This window comes from Podarcis raffonei, chromosome 17 (assembly GCF_027172205.1).
Source record: "Podarcis raffonei isolate rPodRaf1 chromosome 17, rPodRaf1.pri, whole genome shotgun sequence".
Lineage (NCBI taxonomy): Eukaryota > Metazoa > Chordata > Lepidosauria > Squamata > Lacertidae > Podarcis > Podarcis raffonei.
This window is the reverse complement of record NC_070618.1, coordinates 35,772,439-35,797,120: the sequence shown is the minus strand read 5'-3', so window position 1 is coordinate 35,797,120 and position 24,682 is coordinate 35,772,439. Positions and strand designations below refer to the sequence as shown.

The following is a 24,682-nucleotide window of genomic DNA, read 5'->3' as shown; positions in this document are numbered from 1 at the left end:
TTTTTTTTAAAGAAAGACTCTTGTTGGTTTAATCTTAATATTTACAACCAGATGAAGGTTTCATTTTTTGAATAATAAAATTTCAGAGTAGTTTTTACAGTTATATCAAAAATTACTGATTTGGTTATACTATTAGAAATAGATTGACAGATAATTATGAGATTATTGTGAGGCTTAATAAGTTAACTGTTCATATTTGGACAACTTTTCTGCTGTACTTTATTGGAAGGAGAAAAACGATCATTACCTTAACAATTTAAACAATTTATTTAACTAAAACAATAACATAATAGCATATGTATCCATGTTTGTTAACAGATGTGGTTAAATGGTTTTTTTTTTAAAAAAACCCTTAGATTGAGATTTAGTACACATGAAAAACTGAAAACAAATCCTTATTTCCTGATGAATAGTCTTTAGACTACAATGTAACTTAAATAGAAAACTATCTTTAGAAAGATTTTCCCTCCAAAAGCATTTTATTTTAAAAATCTGATTTAAATAAAAAAACCTGATTATTAATTTTTAAAAAAATAATAATTACTTTTTATTCACCCTGGGTGTAATGAAAGAGAGGCTGAAGCACAAAAATAGCAGGCCTATTAACTTAAACTGTTTTAAAAGGCATAACAGGTATTTGAAAATATACAGGCATTTTGTGTGAGAGCCAAGGTGGACTATCTAAGCTTTATCCGGCAGCTGCTGTGTTGTAAGATCTTCTGATGTGTGAGCTGAAATTTTCAGATGGGATTAATTGTGGCAGTGGTGTGTTAAAATTTTATGTATCTTTTTAAAATGTGTTTTTTTCTGGTTTGAATAGCATCCCTGAAATTACACAAAAACAGACAATGGTGCAAATATTTGATGAACTTGTGAGGAATATAGTGGACCATATCTGTCCTCCAAGAGCATAAAGCCATGGTTTTCAGACTGCATTTTTGGGAACAGGGATTTGCAAGATCTCTAACACTCACCAGTTTCCTATTGTCATTCATTTTGTTATTTAAGATCTCATTCATTTTTGATTTGTACAAATAATTTTTGTCTGTCTCTTCATCTGTTGCAGTTACATTTGTTTAGGTATTCACACTTGTCTTCATAGTTCTGCTGTCTGAACTGATTCTGGAGTCTGTTCCCGGTGCTATATTAATACAAGTTCATATCTATCCATTTATTTCAGAACAAATTAAAATAGAACAGTTCAATTTTTCTTTCTGCTCAAATATGCATGTCTCTCTCTAATGGAAACCTCCAGTGTTCTTCAGCAGTTTATCAGGGCTTTCTCAAAGGTAGTTCGCTCACCATTACTGATCTTCCCCTGCAGTTAGGGTAGCCACATGTCCTTTGAAAAGGACAGTCCTTTAATTGAAGCTGTTTGAGGGTTGTCCAATTCAAATCCAGTTTAAAAATAAGGAGCCACAAGGAGAACTGGAGGGCCCATCAACATTTAGTAGCACCTGCTGCCTGGCATCTTCTCAACTATGGTGAGTTGTTTTATAATTTTATTTAAATTATAGTAATTATTTCTAGATTTGTGTCTATACATATAAATTACCATATGCAAATTTTATGCAAACTGGTGCCCTCTTTTTTTGGTGCTGTCAACCCTCTTTTCTGGCAATGCTCAACGGGTCACCCTACTTTCAAATTGCAGATACTACCAATGGTACCAAATAGTATGGGAAACAGCCCTACTGGAAAAATTAACTAATAAACTGAAACTGACACGGGGACAAACAGAAGAAGACACCTTCACCCTGGTATGGCTCCCCTTTATCACATACACAGCCCAACAAGACAATGACAATAATCCACCAACAGCATACAAATCAATATGGCTAACCTGATCCAAAACACCCACCCACCCCACTCACACACGAAAATAAAGATCACCACAGCCAATCACAAACAAACAATCACACCCTAGGCCAACCCCAAACTCTCTCACCACCAAAGGAACACAAGTGAACAACACAAGCAACGCTGACACCAAACTCTACATACATTAAGCATAATAGAAACACCGCCACCCGACCCCACCCCCATCCATCTTCCCTCCCTCCACCCCCTTTCTTTTTTCTTTTTCTTTTTTCTTCTCCCCCTAATGCCTCAACAAATGAAACGGATTTGTAAAAATGTTACATCGGGGGGAAAAAATACGAGGCATTACACTTCTGTAAAACAAGAAAATCCTAAATAAAATATTTTAAAAAAAACACAAATTGCAGATACTGAGAAGTTTGGGGCTCTAGGTTGCTCCCTAAGTTGTTCATGTGAATGTTTGGCCCAACTGGCCTGGGCAGCACCTTACATGGACCAAGTCCTCTCTCTCCATTCCAGAAGACTTTGAGAAGCACAAGGGTTTTGTAGCAAAGGGGCAGGGGTTCTTCAGCAGATACGTTGACGTAGCTTAAACAGGGTGTTACACTGAGCTTGTTCTTCAGATACCATGCATATCACTGTTTGGCAGTGGTGTGTGTGTGTGTGTGTGTTGTTGTTGTTGTTGTTTATCACTGGAACAGTCAAGCTCATGCAGCACAATTGCTTAATGGAAGCCACTACCAGCAGAATAAACAAGACAACGATGCACATCTTTGGGTATCTTTATGATAATTTCCTCTGCCCTGTGTTCCTGCACCATGTCAATCTGCTGCAGAGAAAGAGCTCTTAGTTCCAGTGGGTGCTGGGGTCGAGAGTCAGAGAGAGCACAGGAGGTGGCGGAGCAGCTGTGGAGCGCAGTGGGCTGTACCAGTCTTCGTGAGCATGGGAGGGTTGAGGGTGGTGGGGGGCAGGACAGGAAAACTGGGCAGAAGTAGCAGGGGGAGGTGGGGGTGGCAGAGTGTAGGTGGAGGGAAAGCGAGGCAGGTGATGATGTGACCCAAGAGTGGGGGGATATTGGTACTGTCGAGATAGGGGTGTAGGCAGGGGACAGAGGACACCAGGGGTGCCTGGTTTGGGCAGCGCTCGTTCCTGCTTTCGCTGCTTGGCTCGCCGGTTCTGGAACCAAACCTGTCAGCACAAGGACAGAGAAAATGCATATTATGAATTGTATTCCCTGGGCAAGGCATCTTGGCAATGATGTTTAGAATAGAATTATTCCTGAAAATCCATAACTTGTCGGTGCCAGTCTTTTAAGAAAACAAAGAATGTTCTGGGACATCGGCAGATGGTAAACATCTGCCAGAAGCAGGAAATTATGAGATAAGCTTGTGCAGTGTGTTTGGGATGGACTAATTATACTTACAAAACAACAGGCAAAAGGGTAATGATGCACATTTATACATAGGTATGTGTAGGTAGCACATTTATACATAGGTATGTGTAGGTAGAAGGGACGCGGGTGGCACTGTGGGTAAAAGCCTCAGCACCTAGGGCTTGCCGATCGAAAGGTCGGCGGTTTGAATCCCCGCGGCGGGGTGCGCTCCCGCTGCTCGGTCCCAGCGCCTGCCAACCTAGCAGTTCGAAAGCACCCCCGGGTGCAAGTAGATAAATAGGGACCGCTTACCAGCGGGAAGGTAAACGGCGTTTCCATGTGCGGCTCTGGCTTGCCAGAGCAGCTATGTCACGCTGGCCACGTGACCCGGAAGTGTCTCCGGACAGCGCTGGCCCCCGGCCTCTTGAGTGAGATGGGCGCACAACCCCAGAGTCTGTCAAGACTGGCCCGTACGGGCAGGGGTACCTTTACCTTTACCTTTATGTGTAGGTAGACAGATTGGAATTGTGGGCCCAAGCAGAGATTCTTAGCAGCTTTCTGGACTTTGCACACCCTGCTGGTTCTGTGGTTAATATTTTTTTTTGTTAAAATAAAAAAGTCGTAGGTATTGGGAGGGGGATGCCTCAGTTTCTCATATAGAATCTATGTTACAACAACATGTAACCAGTAACATAGGTCTGGCCCTGTGCCTTTTGTTTCAACTTTTAAACACCAGCTGAAAACTTTTCCATTCTTTCAGGCAATTAAGAATGCATCTTTCCACAATAGTTACCTGTTTTCTGATTTTAACTATTTTCTATGGGTTTTGTTGTATGTATTTTTATGTACAATTGTCGTGAAGCACCTTGATTGTTTTTATACGAATTAGTGATCTATAAATATTTTTATAAAGAAATACATGTAACACAACTGTTTAAGTTTACATAAATGGAGAGCTTCAAGTCCATACACCCATTAATGCAGTTAGTAAAATACTGCCTCACTATTAGGAAAACATAGAATGAAAAACACCAAAGGGGAAAATTAGTTCTAAATGTGACTTTAAAAAGCACACTTTCTTTGTCCCTTGGTTGCAGAAAGGCGCCTTGGACACCCAGTTTCCAAAAGGCCCCTTGCAGGCTGCTTTTAACACGCCCAATATGGCAGTGTCCATATGTTCTTGGGGCCATTAAGTACTGAGCAGGTACCTGGATGCGAGCCTCATTGAGTTTGATAGCCCTGGCCAGCTCCTCTCGGCAGTAAATATCAGGGTAATGGTTTTTTGCAAATGCTGCCTCCAGGTGATCTAGCTGGTCCTGGCTGAAGGTAGTCCGGTGACGTCTCCTGGTAGGGGCGGCAGCTGTGTGAAGGGAGGAAGGTGCAGCCAGAGGGACCCCAGCCGGTTCTGGTACATTGGGGAACTTCTTACAGAGGGGAACTTCCACATCTGGAAGGCAAGAAGAGGATCCACTGGCATCTCTCTGTCTTGAGCTACAAGTCACCTTTATCCAAAACTTTGCCAGTGCCCCTTTCTAACCACTACTCCTTTAACCCATCCTCACCCCCACCTTCCCCTCCGCCCACATCTCGAAGCACTCCTCTTAATGTGACATTGCGACAACAAGAACTCTGCAGCTGTGAGGTCTGTTTGGTCTTGCTTCTTTGCTCTAGATCATTCCCTCCCAAAGCTGCTTTTCCTTTTAGGAAGGCTCTTGGGAGTTCCATTTATGCATGTTTGCCAGCCCCGTGTGGTTTGGACCTTACATACTCCTGCCCAGCTGGTTAGAGTGTGGTGCTGATAACATCAAGGTCACAGGTTTGATCCCCATACAGGCCACCTGCATATTCCTGCATTGCAGGGCATTGGACTAGATTACCCTCAGGATCCCTTCCATCTCTACAATTCTATGATTTTATGAAAGGAGCTAGAAATGGAACGGCCCTTGAAAGAGATCCCTCTTCCTCCTACATATTGTGTGGGCTCCCCACACTTCCCACCCTGTAGAATGATTTTTTAAAATTGTTATTTTTGGCTCAGGACAGCAGAATACTGTAGCTTGAGCCAACCCTGGTATGTGATCCTGGTGGGTGGCAGCAAGCAGACCTTATATTTCTTAGAACCACTTGGATATTGCTTTAGCTAGCTGCAAAAAGCTGTGTCGCAACTGCCTCTTCTTCACAAAGGGTCTCCTGCTTTGTAAGTTCTGTAAGCGTTTTTCAGAAGCCGCACCTGGTAGCATTAGGTGTTGTGAACCTTTACCTCTTGTACTGATAATGAAGTGCCAGAATGGTAACAATATTTCCCCACACCCTTTCCCCAATTCCTTCCTGCAATCCCTAGGATTAACTGTGGGGAACATGATTCTCCAGCCCCCACTCCCTGGGAGAACCTGAGATCGTGAGAGTGAGGGGAGCACAATAGGCTCACCTGAAAAGCTAATTAATTTGGGACCCCAGCATAGAGGAACTTGAGCCCCCAGGGATCTGAGTCCAAACAGCTTTCTCATTAATGTCTTTGCATCCGAGTGTTTCGGGAGAGGCTGCCCCCAAGGGGTTATAAGCCCCCCTCCAGCCTATTTCAGTCTCCTGCTACTCAGCAATCTCCTCCAGCTCCTTAGAGGCTGTCATGTGGAAAATGAGTTTGCTCTTTCCTTGGGACAAGTTTCCTGCTTTTGTGGAGACTGTGGCAACTCTTCCCCTCCAAAAGACCTCCTGGCTAAAATCACACTGAACAAGATCTGGAACTAGGACAGATGGTTCCTTGACTATGCATGGAAGGGTTGCCCCTTCCAGGAAACCAAGGGACCGAAACTGCACATGCACCATACATTTAAAGTACATGACTTTCCTCAACACATCTTGAGAACTGTAGCTTACCTCTCACAGAACTATGATTCCCAGCACCCTTGACAAACTACAGTTCCCAGGATTCCTTTTAAAGGAGTCATGTGATTTGAAATGTATGGTGTGCATGCAACCACAGTTACATTGCTTTCCGCTTCCATCACAAATTTGGGATTGATTTGGGGTTGCAAAAAGGCCAGGAGGCACCATCTGCTGGTGGTTTCATGGAATTTGGTCTCGGATCAGAATTAAGTTTGTGATTAGTGTTGTGATGAGCACAGAAGATGGTTCTGAAAGCCACAGACAGTATTCAAATATGCTCTCCTGATATGCTGTCCTACCAAACCCCAACCTCAAAGTGTCTCCAGACTGTCAGTATTCTGTGGAAGGGGTTCAAGCGTATACTGGGAAATTTAGGTGTACAATTAAAAGTGATTAAAGTGCTCCATTCTAGCACAACAACCACTTTAATAAAGTCAATGTAGTGTACCTGTTTAGAGGGACGCTAGTGGCGCTGTGGGTAAAACCTCAGCGCCTAGGACTTGCTGATCGTATGGTCGGCGGTTCGAATCCCCTCGGCGGGGTGAGCTCCCGTCGTTCGGTCCCAACTCCTGCCCACCTAGCAGTTCGAAAGCACTCTTAAGTGCAAGTAGATAAATAGGTACCGCTTTATAGCAGGAAGGTAAACGGCGTTTCCGTGTGCTGCTCTGGTGCCGGTTCGCCGGAGCAGCTTCATCACGCTGGCCATGTGACCCGGAAGTGTCTGCGGACAGCGCTGGCTCCCGGCCTCTTGAATGAGATGAGCGCACAACCCTAGAGTCTGTCAAGACTGGCCCGTACGGGCAGGGGTACCTTTACCTTTAGTGTACCTGTTGGACTAGGAGCCAGAATACCAGGATTCACATCCCTACTCAGTCACAAGCTCACTGGCTGATCTTAGGCCAGTCACTGTCCCTCAGCCTAACCTACTTTGCAGGGTTGTTGTGAGGAGAAAACTGGGAGTAGGAGAACTCGGAAAACCACATTGAGCTCCTTGGAGGAATAAGGAATATAAATATAAGAAAGAAAGAAAGAAAGAAAGAAAGAAAGAAAGAAAGAAAGAAAGAAAGAAAGAAAGAAAGAGATGGACTTTATGTGATTAGGAAAGAGACAGGGAGATTCACTGAGAAGTGTGGAATGTACAAATGATGAATGGGAAGATATATAAAAACATTGCAAGCAAATCAGGATGAATGCTCATTGCTGTGTAACCTGCCTACAAATAATGAATTCTCAATAGAGACCGGATATAATTTAAGACATAAGCTTTGTGTTAGCAAATAAGGATAGATGCTCAATAAATAGGTCATCAGGAGAAGAGCTAGACACACCGCCCTGGAATATTCCCATCTCACTGTCCGTCTCTCCTCCAAAGCTCAACAATGGTGTAAGAAGAAGAAATACCACAAAAATATCACTTCCCATTTAATACAGAAACAACGTACAGAAACAAAGATCACCCCAGATCTGCTTGACCCTGGTTTTTGGCTCTAATAAAAAGCTCTAAAAAGGAAGCCTTGCAAATGTTTCCTGAAGACTTTTGTAGACTTCTTCCCACACAGTTTTCAAGTCCTGCTCAGAGCTGGAAGCACATCACTGATGTGCTGGCTCCCAAGTCCCCCTCTGCACAACCCCTCACATGCAGCTTTTCCTCCGCCCAAATGTTCAGTAGCATCTGGACCCTCTTTGGTCTAGATGGCCTCCCTGTGCCCCTCCTCATGTCTGTAGACCAAAGCTTCCCCAAACTCACCAGCTGTGGAGCTGACAGTCTCAGGGTATACGTCAGTGAACCCTTCGCTCTTCCTTTTCCCTGTTCGTCCACCCTCCATCTCCTTTGATCCTTGCTGTGTGCCCCCCCCCAACCAAACTTTTAAGCCAGTTCTAACGTCACCCCCTCCCTGGTTGTCTGTCTTACGTGTGGAGGGTGCGGCTTTGCCATGTCGCCTCCCACCCCTTGGCCTGGAGCACCCCCTCCCAGGATGGAGGTGGCCAGGAGCAGGAGGGGGTGGGGTGGGGTAGGGAAGGGAAGGGATGTTCACATCAAGGGAACGGGGCCAGGCAAGGCATGTGGAGTGGAAGGATACTGGAACTCTGGGTATGTGTGCAGTCCGGAATGTGAATTTGTGCAGCAGAGTTACTTTAAAAGTTATTTATGCAGGTTATAGATGTGCCTAGATGCTCTGTGAAAATGCTGCTGAATGGATGCATATGTCTGCATGTGGAGAGTTGTTGCATTGCTTTGTTACATACAGTTCCCTGTGATGCACTTGTAAGTATGTGTGCGTTTTTGTTTATGAGAGTTTTGTAGCTCTCTTGGAGTGGCGTGCACACCTTGACTTCCCGAGGTATGCCAATTGCTCTGTGAGTGTGTTGAATTGATGCCTTTCTTGACAGCACTCTGTGGGTGGCAGCCCACCCTGAACCCATCTCCTGGGATAAGGTTCCAGCAATCATGACTTTCTATTGTCAAGGCAAATCCCTTGGAACAGCAGGAGCCAGCCGGTCCACAGAGAGGCCCTTGAAAAGCTCTCTGCTTGCCACATCCCCCTTGGAATTGACTTGCAGCGCCTGCAGCCCTTCCAGCCACTGCAAAAGCATCTCCACACTCAGATCCACTGCTGTCCTAACAGGGGTGAGGTGGGGGTCATATCAGGCCACTGCTTATCATTTTGGGTTTTCCTTGCTGAAGCTTTTGTCTTTGTGACACAATTGTGGAGCTTAAAAGCAATCCCAGAGGGACAAAGGTGCCGACTGGTCTGGCAGGTAAGGGGAACCTGCAGCTAGTTCAGCATTCCAGCTCATCAGTGCTTGCAGGGTAGTGGTAAAGGACCCAAGGTGTGAATAGTGTGGCTGGGCACTGCTTGAGGCCACGTCTCACCCCGACACTGGGGAGCCAATCTCTCCCTTTTAAAAACAGACACGATGTAATGAAAGATAATAGCAATGGCACCAGTGGCTGCTTTGTGCCACACAAGTGCCATGCCTGCCATTAAGTGTGGGTGGTGGCTGGACAGGAAGTCCAGCAGGTCATCAAAGAGTTCTAACCTTCACCGTCTCTAACCTAGGAATTCTGCAGTGATCCAAGAATCCTGCACCTGCTTGGTTGCTATTGCAAAGGAAGAGAGGGACATTTTGCTCCTTTTCTCTGGGAATCGCCCAATGAAACTGATGGCTGAGAGGTTCTTCAAGACTGAGAATAATGAAATAAACCTCCACACAATGTGCAGTTCACTTAAGGGCTAGAATAGATAACATGTACAGAGGATAGACTGATCATTAGATATGATAGAACAGAATCTTTCCACGTTTGGAAACCCTACCGCTGAGAACAGGGGAGTAACAGCAGGGTGTGGCCATTGCACATGCGCCTTAGAAAACTAGAATTAGAGTTGGAAGGGACCCTGAGGGTCATCTAGTCCAACCCCAGAAACATCTGGGTTGCCTTTTCGGAAACGTGACGGTGGGCTAGAAGATGGTCTCATTCAGCAATGCGATGCTTTGTGCTCTTGTTTATTGTTTCTTTATACCGCCTGTGTGGCTCCCCGCAACCCCCCAAAGCTTCTGGGAAGTTAGTAGAAGGATGAGCCCTGAAATTGTGCATCGACTGTTGCTGTTGTGCTGATTGCCCTTCGATTGCAGTTTAATGTGATTAGGCCCTTGTGATTGCTAAGCCTTCCTCTGGGTCCCAGTGGGCAGCCTTCCTCATTATTACTAATTGGCAATCGTATGTGGAGAGGAGAGGCTGTGCCCTCAGGACATGGCACAAGGTATGGGGGTGGCAGATGGCAGGAAATAATAATCTCCAGCCCTCCCATAGCGCTATATGTCAATAAGCTTTTACAAATCATAGTTAAGTCTTGACCAAGTGTTGATTCTTTGAATCCAATGAATGAGTCTAATTGATGGGCTCCAGCCCACTTTTGCAGCTAGGAGGAGTACTGATTGCACATTTTCTTCTCCTTCACTAGTCAAACTAGTAAGGGTGCAGCTGGGGTGACATTTCAGTTTTCAGTAGGGGGAGATTTTAGTCTGGGTAGTCCTACAGAGGCATTCATTAGAGGTACAATGAACTAGAGGTATGGCAGAAGCTGCAGTAGCATTGTGGTGGCAGTTTCTGCCCCAGAAGGGTGCAGGTTCAAGGGAATGCCTGCAAGGAACCTGCACAGGGATGAAGACAATTTTGCCCCATCCTCAAGTGTGTTCACTGTTCCCTAAATATGGCTACATTGTGGTGGGAGGATTCCCAAAATGGAAACCCTAAACTCCCACTCTGGGATATATTCACACACAAGGTGAGGCAAAGGAGAAGATGGTTATCTCTGGTGTGTGAATCTGACTTCAAGCCAACATTAGTGATGTAACAACATCCTCCACCACATCAGACGGCCGCAAACCAGCACAGGGGCTGCAGCAGCTCTCCAGCCCTGCTAGATCAGACCAAGGGACCATGTAGTCCAGCATTCTGTTCTCAGCAGTAGCCAACCAGATGCATCTGGGAAGCCTGCAAGCAGGAACTGAACGCAACGGTAATGTCTCCACCAGTGGTTCCGCCTTCAACAGCAAAGTCAGAACCTAGTTATCATGAACTCAGCATGAAGAACCAGTGAGTTGGCTAGAAATGTAGGTGTTCCTAAGGAACACTCACACAGAGGTCTTCCTTGTAGCTCCCTAAAATGTCCCTGTTTGCTGCCTCCGTAAGGTAGGAAAGCACGAAATTGCTATTTTCTCCACATGTTTCCCTTGAGCATGCAAAAAATGGGTCAAGAATGCAGAACTCTGCATTCTTGACCCAGTTTGATGCCTTTTCCTAACCAAACTTTTTATTGTTGCTATTATCTCCTTAGGAATTTTATCTCATTTATAGTTCTACCACAGGGATGGGAGTCCATTCATGCTGTGTGTGCCTTTAAGTGTTTGATGTTCCAGAAAGGACTTAGCAAGCCAACAGCCCCTGTTACTTCAAAGTGACTTTTGAATTGTGTGGTTGGGAGTGCAGAAAGTGTGTATTCTCCTCCTTAGATTTACATGCAGACTGAAAACATGAAGGGTAAATAGGATTGTGCCTCGTGGCTGCGTTCTTGACCTCTGCACTTCCACTGACCTGACTTAGTACATTCACCAGAAGATGAGAACAAGCTCTACATGTGTACATGTGCCCATGCATACAGCCCATTCCTCACTTCTACTGCAGGTTTGGAGGTTGGGAGTGAGGCCAGCAGATTCACAGAGGTTAGGGAAAGAACAAGTGGGTCACAATTCCCCTCCATGCTTTTGCTCTACATCAGGTTTCCACCTTTAGCCTTCCAGAAATTGTTGAACTATAACTCCCATCATCACTGGCCATTGGCCATGTTTTCTGGTGCTGGTAGGTAATTGTACTTCAGGACCTATAGCCTGCAGCACCAGTCCTATCATGCAACAAGGTGAAGCAGATGGTGGCATTTAGAAGAATGCAGATGAAAGCAGAAAATAGTCTCTGAATGATGCCCCAAGATCCCAGGGTGGGGTGGAGGCATCATTTGGTGCTCTGCTTTAGGCAGCAAAAACCATCTTAGGCCAGAATTGAGAGACTGGGCTTGACTCTTCAAGGGGAGTGGTAACAGGCTGTGACATCACAGGGCGACCTCAGAGCTGAGGTTCTAGAAGCCAGATGAACTGCCAACACTGGGTGGGGTGCATTGCCTGCTGCAACTTGCTGGGCTGTTTAAGAACTTTGTGGTGGCCCTGGAGAGGTTCAGGCAGGCATTTGGGCAAAGGTAGGCTCCTCATTCTGCTAGTTAGCACTGTATGGCTTCTGGAGCTGTAGACTTGGCATCTTGAAGACGAAAAGCTGAGGCCTAATTCTTGCCTACGTTAGAAGTCCCACTACGCTAATTTGAAATGGATTTGAACTCCACCTTCATCAGGCAAACCTTGCTAGGTTAGTAGGGTCAGTCGCTCCCAATCTTTGTGTTGAGAAACACCATGTGTATCTTTGTGTTGTGATACACAATTTACCATGAATATTATGCCGTTAAAATAATGATAGTTTCCCAGGAAATCTCATTCAACTCACCATCCTTTGAGATGGCAATAAATGCCCCCCCACAGTCTCTCTACATCTGGAATGGACCAATGGAATGGTCCAAATATACCTGAAGTAGAGACCATTAAGTGCCAGAATCATAAGACGTCCAACCTGCCCATCTCCTTCTGGTCCTTTTGGGTTTGAGAGGGACACATGCTTCCAGTTTTCATTTGGAAAAATTGTGTGCCTCAGGTGTCAGAAATATGGGGAACACTGGGTTAGGCAGACACTGCTCTAAGGCAATATTCAAGAGGACATGCTGCACAGTTCACACTGTTATGTATGTTTCCTGCTTTTCTTCCCCTGGAAGAATAATTGGCATGAGGATAATAAGTTAGGTGAGGATGTTGCCAAGAGGAAAGCTTTTAATTCCTCTGTTAGCCACACCCTTTACCAAGAGTCTGGACCATTTGCCAGGAGGTCTCAAGGCACCTAAATCCACCAAGCCTGGATTCTGAATGGAACTCACCACAGATTGAGAGTGAATCACCAACCTCTCGGAACCAGAAGAGACTGCTCATATCTTTTTGAATTGAAATTAGAGCAACCAGTCCCCCAAGGCAGTTTGTAGATCCCCAGGGAAAAGGCAGGGGCTGTGCTCTGAGGCAATGTAGTAGCCGAAACACAGTGTGAGGCATCAAGACAGAGCAATGCACTTAATTTGAGAGGCAGGGCTTCTGCCTCCATGAAGCCTTGTGGGTAATAAAACACTTAGTCAACCAGGTGTTATGTTGTGTACATATGGATGCAATCTGTGCACATGTACAGGTAGTGCATGTGTACAGGTGGTACATGTGTTTATACCCAAGATGTACATGCAAATAAATCAAGATCGTGGCAGTTTATTTATTTGTATCTGGTCATTTTCAAATTGCTGTATTGTGGTGCCTGCACTAAGCCACCCCAACCTTTCCCATGCATTTACTTTTGCCAAGCAACAGCCTTCAGTGACTGCCAGTGCTGGGTCATGGGACAAGCACTGAGGAGGAAAGGGGCAATAGAGTCAAGGAGAAATCTGCAAGTCTGGACTAACCACAGATGCAGGAACACACCAGAGCTCAGGAATCCCCTGATGCTCAAGCAAGATGTCCGATCCCAGCTAGTGGTCCCAACCAGGGGGAAATGGGGGCATGTACTAAGCACAGATTCAAGGGACTCAAGGTTGCGAAGTCCAGGCTCAGGATCCAGTAAGCAGATTCAGCTCATGCAGAGGTCAAGCACCAGTAGGGCAGAAGTAAGCAGAGCAGAGGATGGGTCCAGATAAGTGAAATTAGGCAAAGCAGAGGCCAAGGTAAGTAGCACCCTGGACAGCTCCAGTTGGAAACTAGGCTAGAAGCCAGAGGAATCAGACTTTGGTGTTGCTGCAACAGCAACAGCCAGCAAGCCCAGACTGAGCCTTAAGTGGGGCTACAGGTTCTGCTAGACAGCCAGCCTCAGCCCTCATGAGTGGCACTTCTACTCTTAAAAGGGGCCCATCTTGCTTTATAAGCTCCTGTCTCCAGTAGCACAAGGGTGGCTGGGGTCCCACTATGGTCCCACTATGGCATGGCTGGGAAAACTGGGGTGTTGCAGATGCTGCTGGAATATAACTTCCATCATCCCTAACCATTAGCCACACTGGCCGGGACTGATGGGAACTGAAGTCCAATAGCAACTGGAGGTCCACAGGTTTCCAAGTTCTGCACTTCAGCCTCTACGCTCGAGTCCTTGGACTGTAATGTAGCCTTTTCAGGTGCCTGGTGCTGGAATTTCTAAGCAGGTAGGAACATTGGAGGCAAGTTCCAAGGGCAAAATTACCTCCTAGTCCATTATGCTCCCATGTGTCCATGGTCTCTTCTCCTAAGAGGAGACCAGGCCCTAGGCCATGAACCATGATGCAAGGCTCAGCTGGGACAGGAAGACCTCTATATTCCTTCCTAGCCAGAAAGATCCAATGGGTGGGTGAGGTCACTCTAGTTTTAGAAGGTTCTTCATTGAGAAGTCCGGCCACCTGCAATTCAGTGGCTCCCCTGGGGCAGCTGCACGTCAGTTCCAGCTATCCTGGTAGTGATGCCCACACAGCACATCTTGTCTCCTTGCTACATCACGATAACTCTCCCCAATAGTAATGTATCCTTCTCCTCCCGGGATGATCTCCAAGTCACTCTCTCTTCCCTACATTTCATTTTTGTAGATCTGGTCAGCCTGAAAAAGTCCCCTCTTCCTCCTGCTTAGCAACAGGGACAGCAGGACCAGGCCGCTGGGAAGAGATGAAGGCTCTTTTGCTGCTGCCCCTTATGGCCTGCCTTGCGTTGAAAGTCCGTAGCAAGATCTACAGTCGCTGTGAGCTGGCACAGACACTGAAACGCTGGGGAATGGATGGGCATGAGGGCTACAGCTTAGCTAACTGTGAGTAGCCAATGAGCGGTTGTCAGTTTGCTTACTGTGTTTTGTGGGAGGGTATGAAGACATGGTGCATCACCAAAACTGGCAGGATCAGCTTGTATGTGGGCAAGGAGAAGTTTGCAGAAAGCCATTGAGTGTGTGGGCAGAAATTAAAGTGGCCCCAAGAAACCAGTTTCCCAACTTGCTCTGGCTGCCATATGCTCAGATTTTCCTGGACAATACAATGGTACCTCGGGTTACATACGCTTCAGGTTACAGACTCCACTAACCCAGAAATATTACCTCGGGTTAAGAACTTTGCTTCAGGATGAGAACAGAAATTGTGCTCCGGTGGTGCGGCGGCAGCAGGAGGCCCCATTAGCTAAAGTGGTGCTTCAGGTTAAGAACAGTTTCAGGTTAAGAACGGACCTCCGGAACGAATTAAGTACTTAACCCGAGGTACCACTGTACTGGGATTTCAAAGGTGGAATTGACGTCCGGGGTGAATTTTAGGGTTTCCCTTTAAAAAGCTCAACAATTTTGGTGGTTTCCTGGTTTTTACTTTTTGAAGTATGGCAGCTCTAGCCTCCAGTCTCAATATTTTGCAGCCGGGTTTCAAGTGCATGCTGAAATTACAGGTTTCTGCATTAAAAGTAGATTAAAGCACTCTGTTGCTCTAGTACGACAAATCCACTTTGAAGAAAACAACAATGGACATTATGCTTTGGAAAGCTTCTCAGACTTTCTACCCTAAGGGCCCACTTGAAATGATTGAAAATTACTGAGGCCCACCAGTCACAAAATGGTGGCACTGGGGTGGAGCCAGAGACAAAGTGGTAGAAGATGGAGACAGAGTTTGCATAATCAACTGGCAACTGAATATTCTACCTTTGGAAATTGCTGAATTGTTTGCCACAGAATTTTTATTGTGGGAAGAAGTTCCACAGCTGTGTTGTTTTTGCTAACCTGAATACAGACATTTGCTCTGTGCATCTTATGAACCAGCCTCCTCATTTTCTGCAGAATTTGCTGATTCATGGCTTCTGTAGAGGAGCTCTTTTCTTTTATATTTTTCCTCCCCCACCCACCATGCCTCAGATTGTATTTTTATCCATCTCCTGTAATTTCTTCTCCTTTTCTCCTTTCGCATCCAACCTGTACCTTATCTCTCACACCTTTCATCCCTCCTCTCCTCTTTTTACATTCACTTTCTCCTCCTCTAACAGCGTCCTCCTTCCTTTCTAGTCCCAGTTTATTTATATGTTAACAAAATAATAAATATTAACCTTTTCTCTCCCTTTCTAGTTTTCTTTAACACATCCTTGCATCTCCCCACCCCCACCCCACCCGAGGAGCAAGGGGAATTCCCTTCTCTCTTCCCCAACATAATTTTCTGTCTCCTGGGCACTTTTACAGAGTATGCAATAAGTTGCTGGTGCTGGTTATAGTCCAACCAAAAGGCTATGCCACAAGTGATGGGCACAGCTTTAGGGATTTCACAGCATTACATAAATAGTGATGGTTATTTTTGTTGCCCTACCATACAGCTGCTGGTAGTATAATGATGCTATGTTGCTATTGTCCATTGAAGAAATGATTCAAATCAGAAGGGATTCCTTCAGTGTCTCCCATGCCAGTGGTATGCCCCATTAGATGTTTCACTACAGTGAAATGTACTAAGCTACTGCAAAATGCAGAACGAAGTTTACTTTAAGCTGTGAGAATGCCAGTGCACTCTGGTAGGACACACTGCAGAATTTGGCTACAGGTTGCGGGGTGGGTGGCGGCTGGCAGAAATTAAAAGTGCCTTGCATCTTCTGGTAACGGCTAGAAGGCAATGGGGAGCTGGGAAGAGCTTTTGGTGGGTACAGGGTAGGAATCTAATGTCCCTACTATAGGAAAGGCTACCATTTTCTATCCACCCACTTAACCGTACTATCTATCCCAATCGTCCACAAAGAGGAAATTGGGGGGTAACTATTTTATTATTATTATATTTTTCTAGTACTGTATCGGGACGTGGGTGGCGCTGTGGGTTAAAGCCTCAGCGCCAAGGACTTGCCAATCGAAAGGTCGGCGGTTCGAATCCCCGCGGCGGGGTGCGCTCCCGTTGCTCGGTCCCAGCGCCTGCCAACCTAGCAGTTCGAAAGCACCCTCGGGTGCAAGTAGATAAATAGGGACCGCTTACTGGCGGGAAGGTAAACGGCATTTCCGTGTGCAGCTCTGGCTCGCCAGATGCAGCTTTGTCATGCTGGCCACGTGACCCGGAAGTGTCTGCGGACAGCGCTGGCCCCCGGCCTCTTGAGTGAGATGGGCGCACAACCCTAGAGTCGGACACGACTGGCCTGTATGGGCAGGGGTACCTTTACCTTTAGTACTGTATCAGACTGAAGATCAGTATCAAAGAAAGTCAAATCCTTCTGAGCTTGCATGTTGACACTGTGGGTGTGCAGAACGCATCCTGCTAATCCCAAGATCCTTTTCAAAATATATCTCTTCCGCTAGCATGTTTGCCTGCAGAACAGCTAGGGATGAGTGATTCTGTCTATTTCAGTTTCACTCAGCTTTCCACTCCTAAATTCAGCTTTCCACATTTCTGCACCAAAATCTTCATAAAGATTCATCCCTATTTTAGCTTTAATTTCCCCTAATATACACATTTTTGTATGCAGCTTTTACTAATATGCACCTTTTAAAAGCAATTCTCCTCAACATAATGTATTTTATATGTCATTTTCACCAATGTATACATTTTTATATACCCTTTCCCTTAATAAATGCATTTTTTAAGACTGGTTGGTTGGGAAACTGCATCTCAAAATTTTGAGGTGTGACTTTTGAACGATAATTGTCATATAATTATATCCAGCGCTATTTTCCTAGAAAAAGAGGTCCCTCGTTCACTTATATTTAGATCTATCCAATTACCGCCCGGTTTCGAATCTTCTGTTCCTGGGTAAGGTGATTGAGAGAGCGGTTGCTGAACAGCTTGGTGGGTTTCTGGATGAAACATCGGCTCTGGATCCATTCCAGTCCGGCTTCCGCACTGGTCATGGGACCGAGACGGCTCTGGTTGCCCTAACAGATGATCTTCGTAGACAGCTGGATCGAGGTGGGTCGGGGCTGCTGATTCTTCTAGATCTGTCAGCAGCTTTCGACATGGTTGATCACGAACTTCTGGACCACCGCCTTGCCGACGTGGGGCATCCAGGGCACAGTCCTTCAATGGCTGCGCTCGTTTCTCTCTGGTCGGGGACAGAGGGTGGCGCTTGGGGGGGAATTGTCATCGCGCCACTCCTTGGTGTGTGGAGTACCTCAGGGTGCGATACTCTCCCCGATGCTTTTCAACATCTTTATGCGCCCCCTCGCCCAGCTTGTCCGGAGTTTTGGGTTGGGTTGCCATCAGTATGCTGATGACACCCAACTCTATCTGTTGATGGATGGCCATCCTGACTCGGCCCCAGACACACTGACCAGATGTTTGGAAGCTGTGGCTGGATGGTTACGTGGGAGTCGGTAGAAGCTAAATCCTTCGAAGACAGAGGTCCTGTGGCTGGGAGGGGACGATATGGGATTGGGGGGGCAACTCCCATCTCTTGCGGGGGCGCAATTAGTGCCAGCACCATGCGTTAAGAGTTTGGGTGTAATCTTCGACACCTCCCTTTCCATGGAAGCACAGATTGCAGCTATAACAAAGGCGGCATTTTTCCATCTCCGCCAAGCTAAGCAGTTGGCTCCTTACCTCTCTCGCCCTGACCTAGCCACTGTGATCCACGCGACGGTCACCTCCAGACTGGATTATTGTAACTCGCTCTACGTGGGGCTGCCCTTGAGATTGACCCAGAAACTCCAGCGGGTGCAGAATGCTGCAGCGAGACTCCTTACGGGGTCTTCGCTGCGAGATCACATTCACCCGGTGCTATACCAGCTGCACTGGCTCCCGGTGGAGTACAGGATCAGGTTTAAGGTGCTGGTTTTAACCTTTAAAGCCCTATACGGCCTAGGACCGCCTCCTGGTATGCCCCACAGAGAAACTTACGGTCTTCAGATAAAAACATCTTGAAGGTCCCAGGCCACAGAGAAGTTAGGCTGGCCTCAACTAGAGCCAGGGCTTTTTCGGCTTTGGCTCCGATCTGGTGGAACACTCTGTCACAAGAGACTAGGGCCCTGCGGGACTTGACATCTTTCCGCAGGGCCTGCAAGACAGAGCTGTTCCACCAGGCCTTTGGCCAGGGCACAGCCTGACTCCCTCCCTCGGCAATCTTCGCGGAGCTCTGGCCCAATGGTTGCCAGTGGCTTGAATTAATTAATTTTATAATGAATGATTTTAGAGTGTTGTTTGTGCTGTACTTTTGTACTGTTTTATTGTTGTTAGCCGCCCTGAGCCCGGCTTCGGCTGGGGAGGGCGGGATATAAATAAAATTGATGATGATGATGATGATGATGATGATGATGATGATGACAGTGGCACCCACCTGAGAGGAGCCAGAACTGAGTTCCAGTGAGGGAAAGCCCACTCACATTTTCCTTGAGACAAATTTCATCTCTGATAAAATCTGCTTTCCTAACAACTCCTTTCTGGGGGGGAAAGTGGTTAACCTGTCCACCTGTCCATCTTAGGGATCTGTTTGGCGTACTTTGCAAGTGGCTTCAACACGGAAACTGTGATGCATAACTCAGATGGCAGCTCCGAATACGGCATCTTCCAGATCAACAGTCGCTCCTGGTGTGCTGATCGACACACTCTATCAAAGAACCTGTGCAGTTTATCTTGCTTTGGTGAGTTTCATTGCAAGAAGGCAGGGTGAGTGCCTGGGTTATGGTGCAACCTCCATGCTGGGCACAGCAAGCCCACAGTCTGGCCTGGCAAATCTGTTTAACAGAATTTGTATGCCTCTTAATTGTAAATGGAACCTCCAAATTATTTAAAACTAGTGATCCTTCTCAGGGATTCCTTTGCAGAGAACACTCATAACTAGCTCTGCTGCAGTCTTCTAATCTCCAGCAGATGTTCTGAGAATTTGCTAGAATCCACATAGCCACAGCTGCAACACCAGCCATTAAAAATCAGGGTGATGTAATGGCTGTCACTCAATTAAGAGACTGCATGGATTTTTAGGGTGGGGTAATAGTCCAGTGCTGGAGAGACATAGACATTACATGTTGAAAGGCCTGTGTGAAGATCCCTGGCATATTAAGTAAGGCTCAGGCTGTAACAGCAGGGTCAAATTTCTCGAAAAAGGGGCAAATCCACATTCATTGCACATGGCTTCCCCCAAAGGATTCTGGGAATAATAATAATAATAATAATAATTATTATTATTATACCTCACCCTTCTGACTGGGTTGCCCCAGCCACTATGGGCAGCTTCCAGCATATATAAAAACATAGTAAAACATTAATCGTTCTAAAGTTTCCCTTTACAGGGCTGCCTTCAGATATTTCCTAAATGTTATATAATTACTCATCTCCTTAACATCTGACCAAAGGGCATTCCACAGGGTGGGTGCCACTACTGAGAAGGCCCTCTGCCTGGTTCCCTGTAGCTTCACTTTTCGCAGTGTGGGAACTGCCAGAAGGCCCTCGGAATTGCAGTTCCCCCTTCACAGAACTACAGTTCTTGGCAACCATAACAAACTACAGTTCACAGAATTCTTTGGGGGGAAGCCATGTACTTTAGATTGGTGTTGAATATGCTTTGAATGTATCGTGTGGAACTGCCTGCTTGTGGGTTGCTCAAAACCACCATAAGAGAAGCTGGGCTATAATGTATATTGCAGATCACTAGGCCCAAGGGGATGCAACGTGATTAAGGAGAAGAGTCAAGGAGAGTATTAGAGTCAAGAAGGAAGAAAAGGGAAGTAATGTCCAATTGAAAAGAACAAAAGGAGTACAAACCTTGGCAAGATAAGTGCAAGCAGATACCAAGGGATACCCAAACAGAATGCGATGAGCCCATTGCTAGAAACATAAACCTAAGGAAGCAGTTGAACTTTTGGACAACAAGGAAATCAGAGGTGTGCTAAAGGAGGATAAAGAGATTTCAGGGAAGCAGAATGTATTCTTTGCATCTGTCTTCACAGCAGAAGATGTAGGACAGATCCCTGTTGGAAGGGACCTCCAAAGGTCATCTAGTCCAACCCCCTGCAATGCAGGAATCTAAGCTAGATCATACATGACAGATGGTCCTCCAGCCTCTGCTTAAAAACCTCCAAGGAAGGAGAGTCCACCAGCTCTTGTGAGAATCTGTTCCACTGTTGAACAATACATGGAGTGTAAGGCTGTCAAAGATTACTAGCTGTGATGACCACGTTCTACATCCATTGTTGTAGACAGTATGTTTCTAAACACCAGTTGGTGATAACCACAAGTGGGGAGAATGCTGTTGCGGTCAAATCCAGCTTGGAGGCTTCCCAAACGCATCTGGTTGGCCACTGTAAGAACAGGATGCTGGACAAGATAGGCCTCTGGCCTGATCCAACAATGCTCTTCTCATGCTTCTGTGATGGGAAAGAGTCTCTGTCAAAGTTCCTGGGAAACCTCTGCCAATCAGAGTAGACAATATTGCACTTGTCAGAAAGTAAAATAAAATAAAATTATAGTCTGACCCAGGCTGGATCTATATACACTGCAGAAAAAAACGTGTTATGAACACTCTTAATGGAAAAATCCCATTGGTGACGAATCTATAGCTCTACAGCACCATCCGGTGTCACATGTTTATAAAGCAGTTATAACAATATAATCAATGAGTGTAGCTGAGTCCCATGTATAAGGGCACCTATGTTTAACTGAGTAAATGAAATCTGTTTTAAATAATTGCTGTAATGATTACTGAGCTAATGTATTTAAAGTGCTTTGTACGCTTTGGAAACCTGCCACAGAAACACTGTTATATTATTAATAGGGGCCTGTAACTTGAGATCTGGGCTTTGCTTTCAGATCCATATGAGAATTTCCCACTTCCTCCTCTCTTTAACATCTCTTCCCCTGCAACCCTTTGCTTCCCTCCCTGAGACTCTTTCCTCTGGCCATCACTTCCTCTGAACCACAGGCTGTTCCAACTCTCTTGTTTTAGCCACCCAACCACCAACCACTCATTGCCCTTTCATTAGGCCAGGGTCACCGACCTTTGGGGACACAGGGGCATGTTTGGAAATCAAAAGAAATTGTCACTGGCATCAAAGTACACCCCCACAAGCCCTAAGCACTCCTTAATCTTCCTTTGAGAAGATCTCAATCTCAACGTAGTCCCTCCCTTGCTGGACATTTGCCTCTTGAAGCAGCTGCTTCACTCTGCCTAATGATAGGACCAACCTGCAAACAATCTGTTTCAATCTGGCCTTTTGCACTCTGCTGAAACTGCTGCACACAGATAGCTCAGTATAAATAATTATTTAACAATATTTATCTCAGTGTGTATTAATGAGACCATTAGAGGGTTCAACGGTCAAGAAGGAAGTTTTTGCATGTGCTGTAGAGGGAATTGAGGGGTAGATAAGGCTCGTCAACCTGGGAAGGTAGCTCATCTAGGAGAAGGAAAATCTGATCCTAAATCTCTGCTGCCTTGTGGGATATCTTCAGGAGAGGAATAGGCAAGGGAGTAAACACTACATGAATCCAGAGTGGAGTCCCTAAGGCAGTTGGGTGGCTCCTTGTGCACCTCCATCTGGCAACTCCTGTAGCCAAGCTGGTGCCAAACATATTTCTCTGCTTTCCTTTGGACCACATCAGCAAGGACTTGTCATCTGGGCAACTCAGGACCGCCATACAATCTGCCTGTCCTGCACCCTGGGGGGGGGGTTCACTTTGATACTGCTAATATAGTGATTTGACTTCACCCCCAGAGGCACACTCCATTGTCTCTCAAGACAGACAGATGCCAACAGTATATTATTGTACAGTACATAATATTGCCATTTCCTCCTCACACCCTAGATCTACTTACTGAAGAAATTATTGATGACATAATCTGTCTCAAGCGAGCTACAGCTGAACCAGAAGGCTTGGCAGACTGGTAAGGGGATGAGTTTGTCTTTCAGTAGCCTTGTCTACCTGCTCCACCCATCTTTCCATTCTGTATTATCTCCTCTTTCTGGTAGCTGTCCATCTAGCCTTAAAATCCCATTGGCAGTAAGCACCTGTGCCAATTCCATTTTCCAGTTCTTATTGGAGGGTAGGCAAGGAAGGAATGATTGCTTAAGATTTCTGGTTTGAAACCTTGAATTAATAGTAGTAAAAATAATTTTAAAAATTTGCCATCCTGATCAGTGTTTGAGTGGGAGAAATATTTCAAATAACAGAACTGCAGATGCAGTCACACACACAGTTGTATTCCCCAATAGCCTGGGTCCTGAAATCTGGCATTGGGACTGAACCTCAAGTTTGGGTACTCATGAACACATAGTCATCTAGACATATGAAACTAACTTATTGCAAGTCAATGCCGTCTAGTACTGAGATTAATCTGTGTGGCAGTAGTTCTCCAGGTTCTCAGGCAGAAATGAGTCTTTCCCATCACCTGATCCATCACCTGATCCTTTTAAACTGAAGATGCTGGAGAGTTCTGGTCCATTCCCTGCACTCACTTTGCGCAAAGCCAGGAGGACTATCACTCCAGCACAGATCACCTCTGCATTCTGGACCAGACTGTCCCACAAAGAGAGGGCACTGCAGTAAATTATCTACAGAGCAAAGAGATTCAGATTTTTTAGGCACACAAGACAAGGCAAGGATACCCCAAAAAGATAATTTAAGTGCAGATTAAGGCCTAGTTCTTTCTGAGGTTGTAAACCTGAGTCTGTGCTGCATCACTCAGATTGCACTCAAAGACTTGGATGCTTCTTCATACGAAATGAAACGAAACGAAACAAAACAAAACAAAACAACACCATACATAGACATGCTATCTGACAATGAGTTTTGTTATGTTCAGGGATATTTTTGCACGAAGGAGCATGCAATCCTGTGAATCCCCACTGGCAATCTAAATTGGTATGACCCAGTTCCAAGTTTCAGACCCCAAAGACAAGTGGGCCAAAGAGAGACCCCAAAAGTAGTGGAGATGTCCAGATAATCACATAGGCAAGTGAGTCATAGACACACGAGAAGAATAACCACCCTGTCAAGAACACAGAGTCTGATTTCTCCTCTCAGCAATTTCAGGGAGATACTATAAATAAGCATTCTCCGTGTCCTTTGTCTGTGTCAGCTGTGAGAAACCTGTGCTCCCCTGCCCAGGATATTGTTGGACTCCCAACTTGCATTAGCCTCAACCATAATGGCCAGTGGGGTGGGATGATTGGAGTTGTGGTGCAGCAACATCTGGAGGGCCACAGGTTCCCCAACATCTGTGGGGGGGGTCTAACTAATGGTGTGCTCAGATTGCTGTTCTCAACAAGGGCATGCATTCAGGACACACCGTTGTACAACTAGGACCTCCAAACTTTGCTGGCCCCTCAGTTAAGAAGAACCCTGCTGGGTCCAGCATTTGGTTTCCACCAACGTCCCCATCCTAGCAGGGACCACGGAGACTGACAGCTACCCTGGGCCCCCATACCAGATGGCTGGTTCTGTGAGCCACTATTCAAATTCCCCACAGTCCTCCAGCAACACAAGGCAGATGTGGAGAAATGCACAGCCTGATGCTATCATGTCACACTTTTGCATTTCATTACAATGGAAGTACATCAGAAGCTGCCATATACAGAGTAAGGCTATGGATCCATCTGGCTCATGACTGGCTTCGCATGCTGTCTGCATTTCTTTCTCTCCCTGCTCCCCCTTTCTCCTTAGGTATGGCTGGAGAGATCATTGCCGCGGCAGAGATCTGAGTTACTGGGTCGCCGCCTGCAATCTGTGAATTAATAGCGCCATCCATGGAACTCATGTCCTGCAAGTCACCCTGCCTACCTACGTCTTGTCTTCAGATGTAATTCCATAATGTAATCTGATTGAAGCCATAACGCTATTTTGATAAATAAACTCCATTCCCAGACAAGGCCTTGCCATGTACTTTGTCATTTCCCTGGTATGGATACTGGGGGTGCGCATCATGGCAGGGTTGTGGGGAGAACGGCAAGAGGAGCTGCTTGTCCAGAAAGAAAGAACCAGAGCTGGCTAGATATGCTGAGCTCTGGAGTGGGGTGTGTCAAGCTTGTTCACTTACATACGC

The 24,682-nt window shown here is 45.9% G+C and overlaps 2 protein-coding genes across 4 annotated transcripts; one reads left to right on the top strand and one right to left on the bottom strand.

Annotated features, from left to right (window-relative positions):
* Positions 1–2,224: 2,224 nt before the first annotated feature.
* Positions 2,225–7,905, bottom strand: LOC128405068 (homeobox protein prophet of Pit-1-like). Its single transcript, XM_053371258.1, has 3 exons — positions 7,827–7,905; positions 4,402–4,640; positions 2,225–3,009 (listed from the first exon to the last, which is right to left on the bottom strand). The coding sequence occupies exons 1-3, from the start codon at positions 7,903–7,905 to the stop codon at positions 2,668–2,670; spliced, it is 660 nt and encodes a 219-aa protein (XP_053227233.1). The 3' UTR covers positions 2,225–2,667.
* A 108-nt stretch (positions 7,906–8,013) lies between these two features.
* Positions 8,014–24,508, top strand: LOC128405057 (lysozyme C, milk isozyme-like). Of its 3 annotated transcripts, none has more exons than XM_053371238.1 (5): positions 8,014–8,171; positions 14,317–14,531; positions 19,128–19,286; positions 22,447–22,525; positions 24,304–24,508. In XM_053371238.1, exons 1-5 carry the CDS (start codon positions 8,014–8,016, stop codon positions 24,368–24,370), a joined length of 678 nt encoding a protein of 225 aa, XP_053227213.1. In that variant the 3' UTR covers positions 24,371–24,508. The 3 variants fall into 3 exon arrangements, with proteins under 3 accessions (XP_053227213.1, XP_053227214.1, XP_053227215.1); XM_053371239.1 differs by lacking the exon at positions 8,014–8,171 and adding an exon at positions 10,505–11,832 and having other exon boundaries at positions 14,358–14,531; XM_053371240.1 differs by lacking the exon at positions 8,014–8,171 and adding an exon at positions 11,721–11,996 and having other exon boundaries at positions 14,358–14,531.
* The last annotated feature ends 174 nt before the right edge of the window (positions 24,509–24,682 follow it).

Coding starts and splice junctions, on each gene's coding strand:
- LOC128405068 (XM_053371258.1), bottom strand. CDS start 7,905: ATGGAGGGTGGACGAACAGGGAAAAGGAAGAGCGAAGGGTTCACTGAC. Junction 4,641..7,826: donor GACTGTCAGCTCCACAGCTG/GTGAGTTTGGGG, acceptor CTTGCCTTCCAG/ATGTGGAAGTTCCCCTCTGT. Junction 3,010..4,401: donor TCAATGAGGCTCGCATCCAG/GTACCTGCTCAG, acceptor TTGTGCTGACAG/GTTTGGTTCCAGAACCGGCG.
- LOC128405057 (XM_053371238.1), top strand. CDS start 8,014: ATGTCGCCTCCCACCCCTTGGCCTGGAGCACCCCCTCCCAGGATGGAG. Junction 14,532..19,127: donor GGGCTACAGCTTAGCTAACT/GTGAGTAGCCAA, acceptor TGTCCATCTTAG/GGATCTGTTTGGCGTACTTT. Junction 22,526..24,303: donor CCAGAAGGCTTGGCAGACTG/GTAAGGGGATGA, acceptor CTTTCTCCTTAG/GTATGGCTGGAGAGATCATT.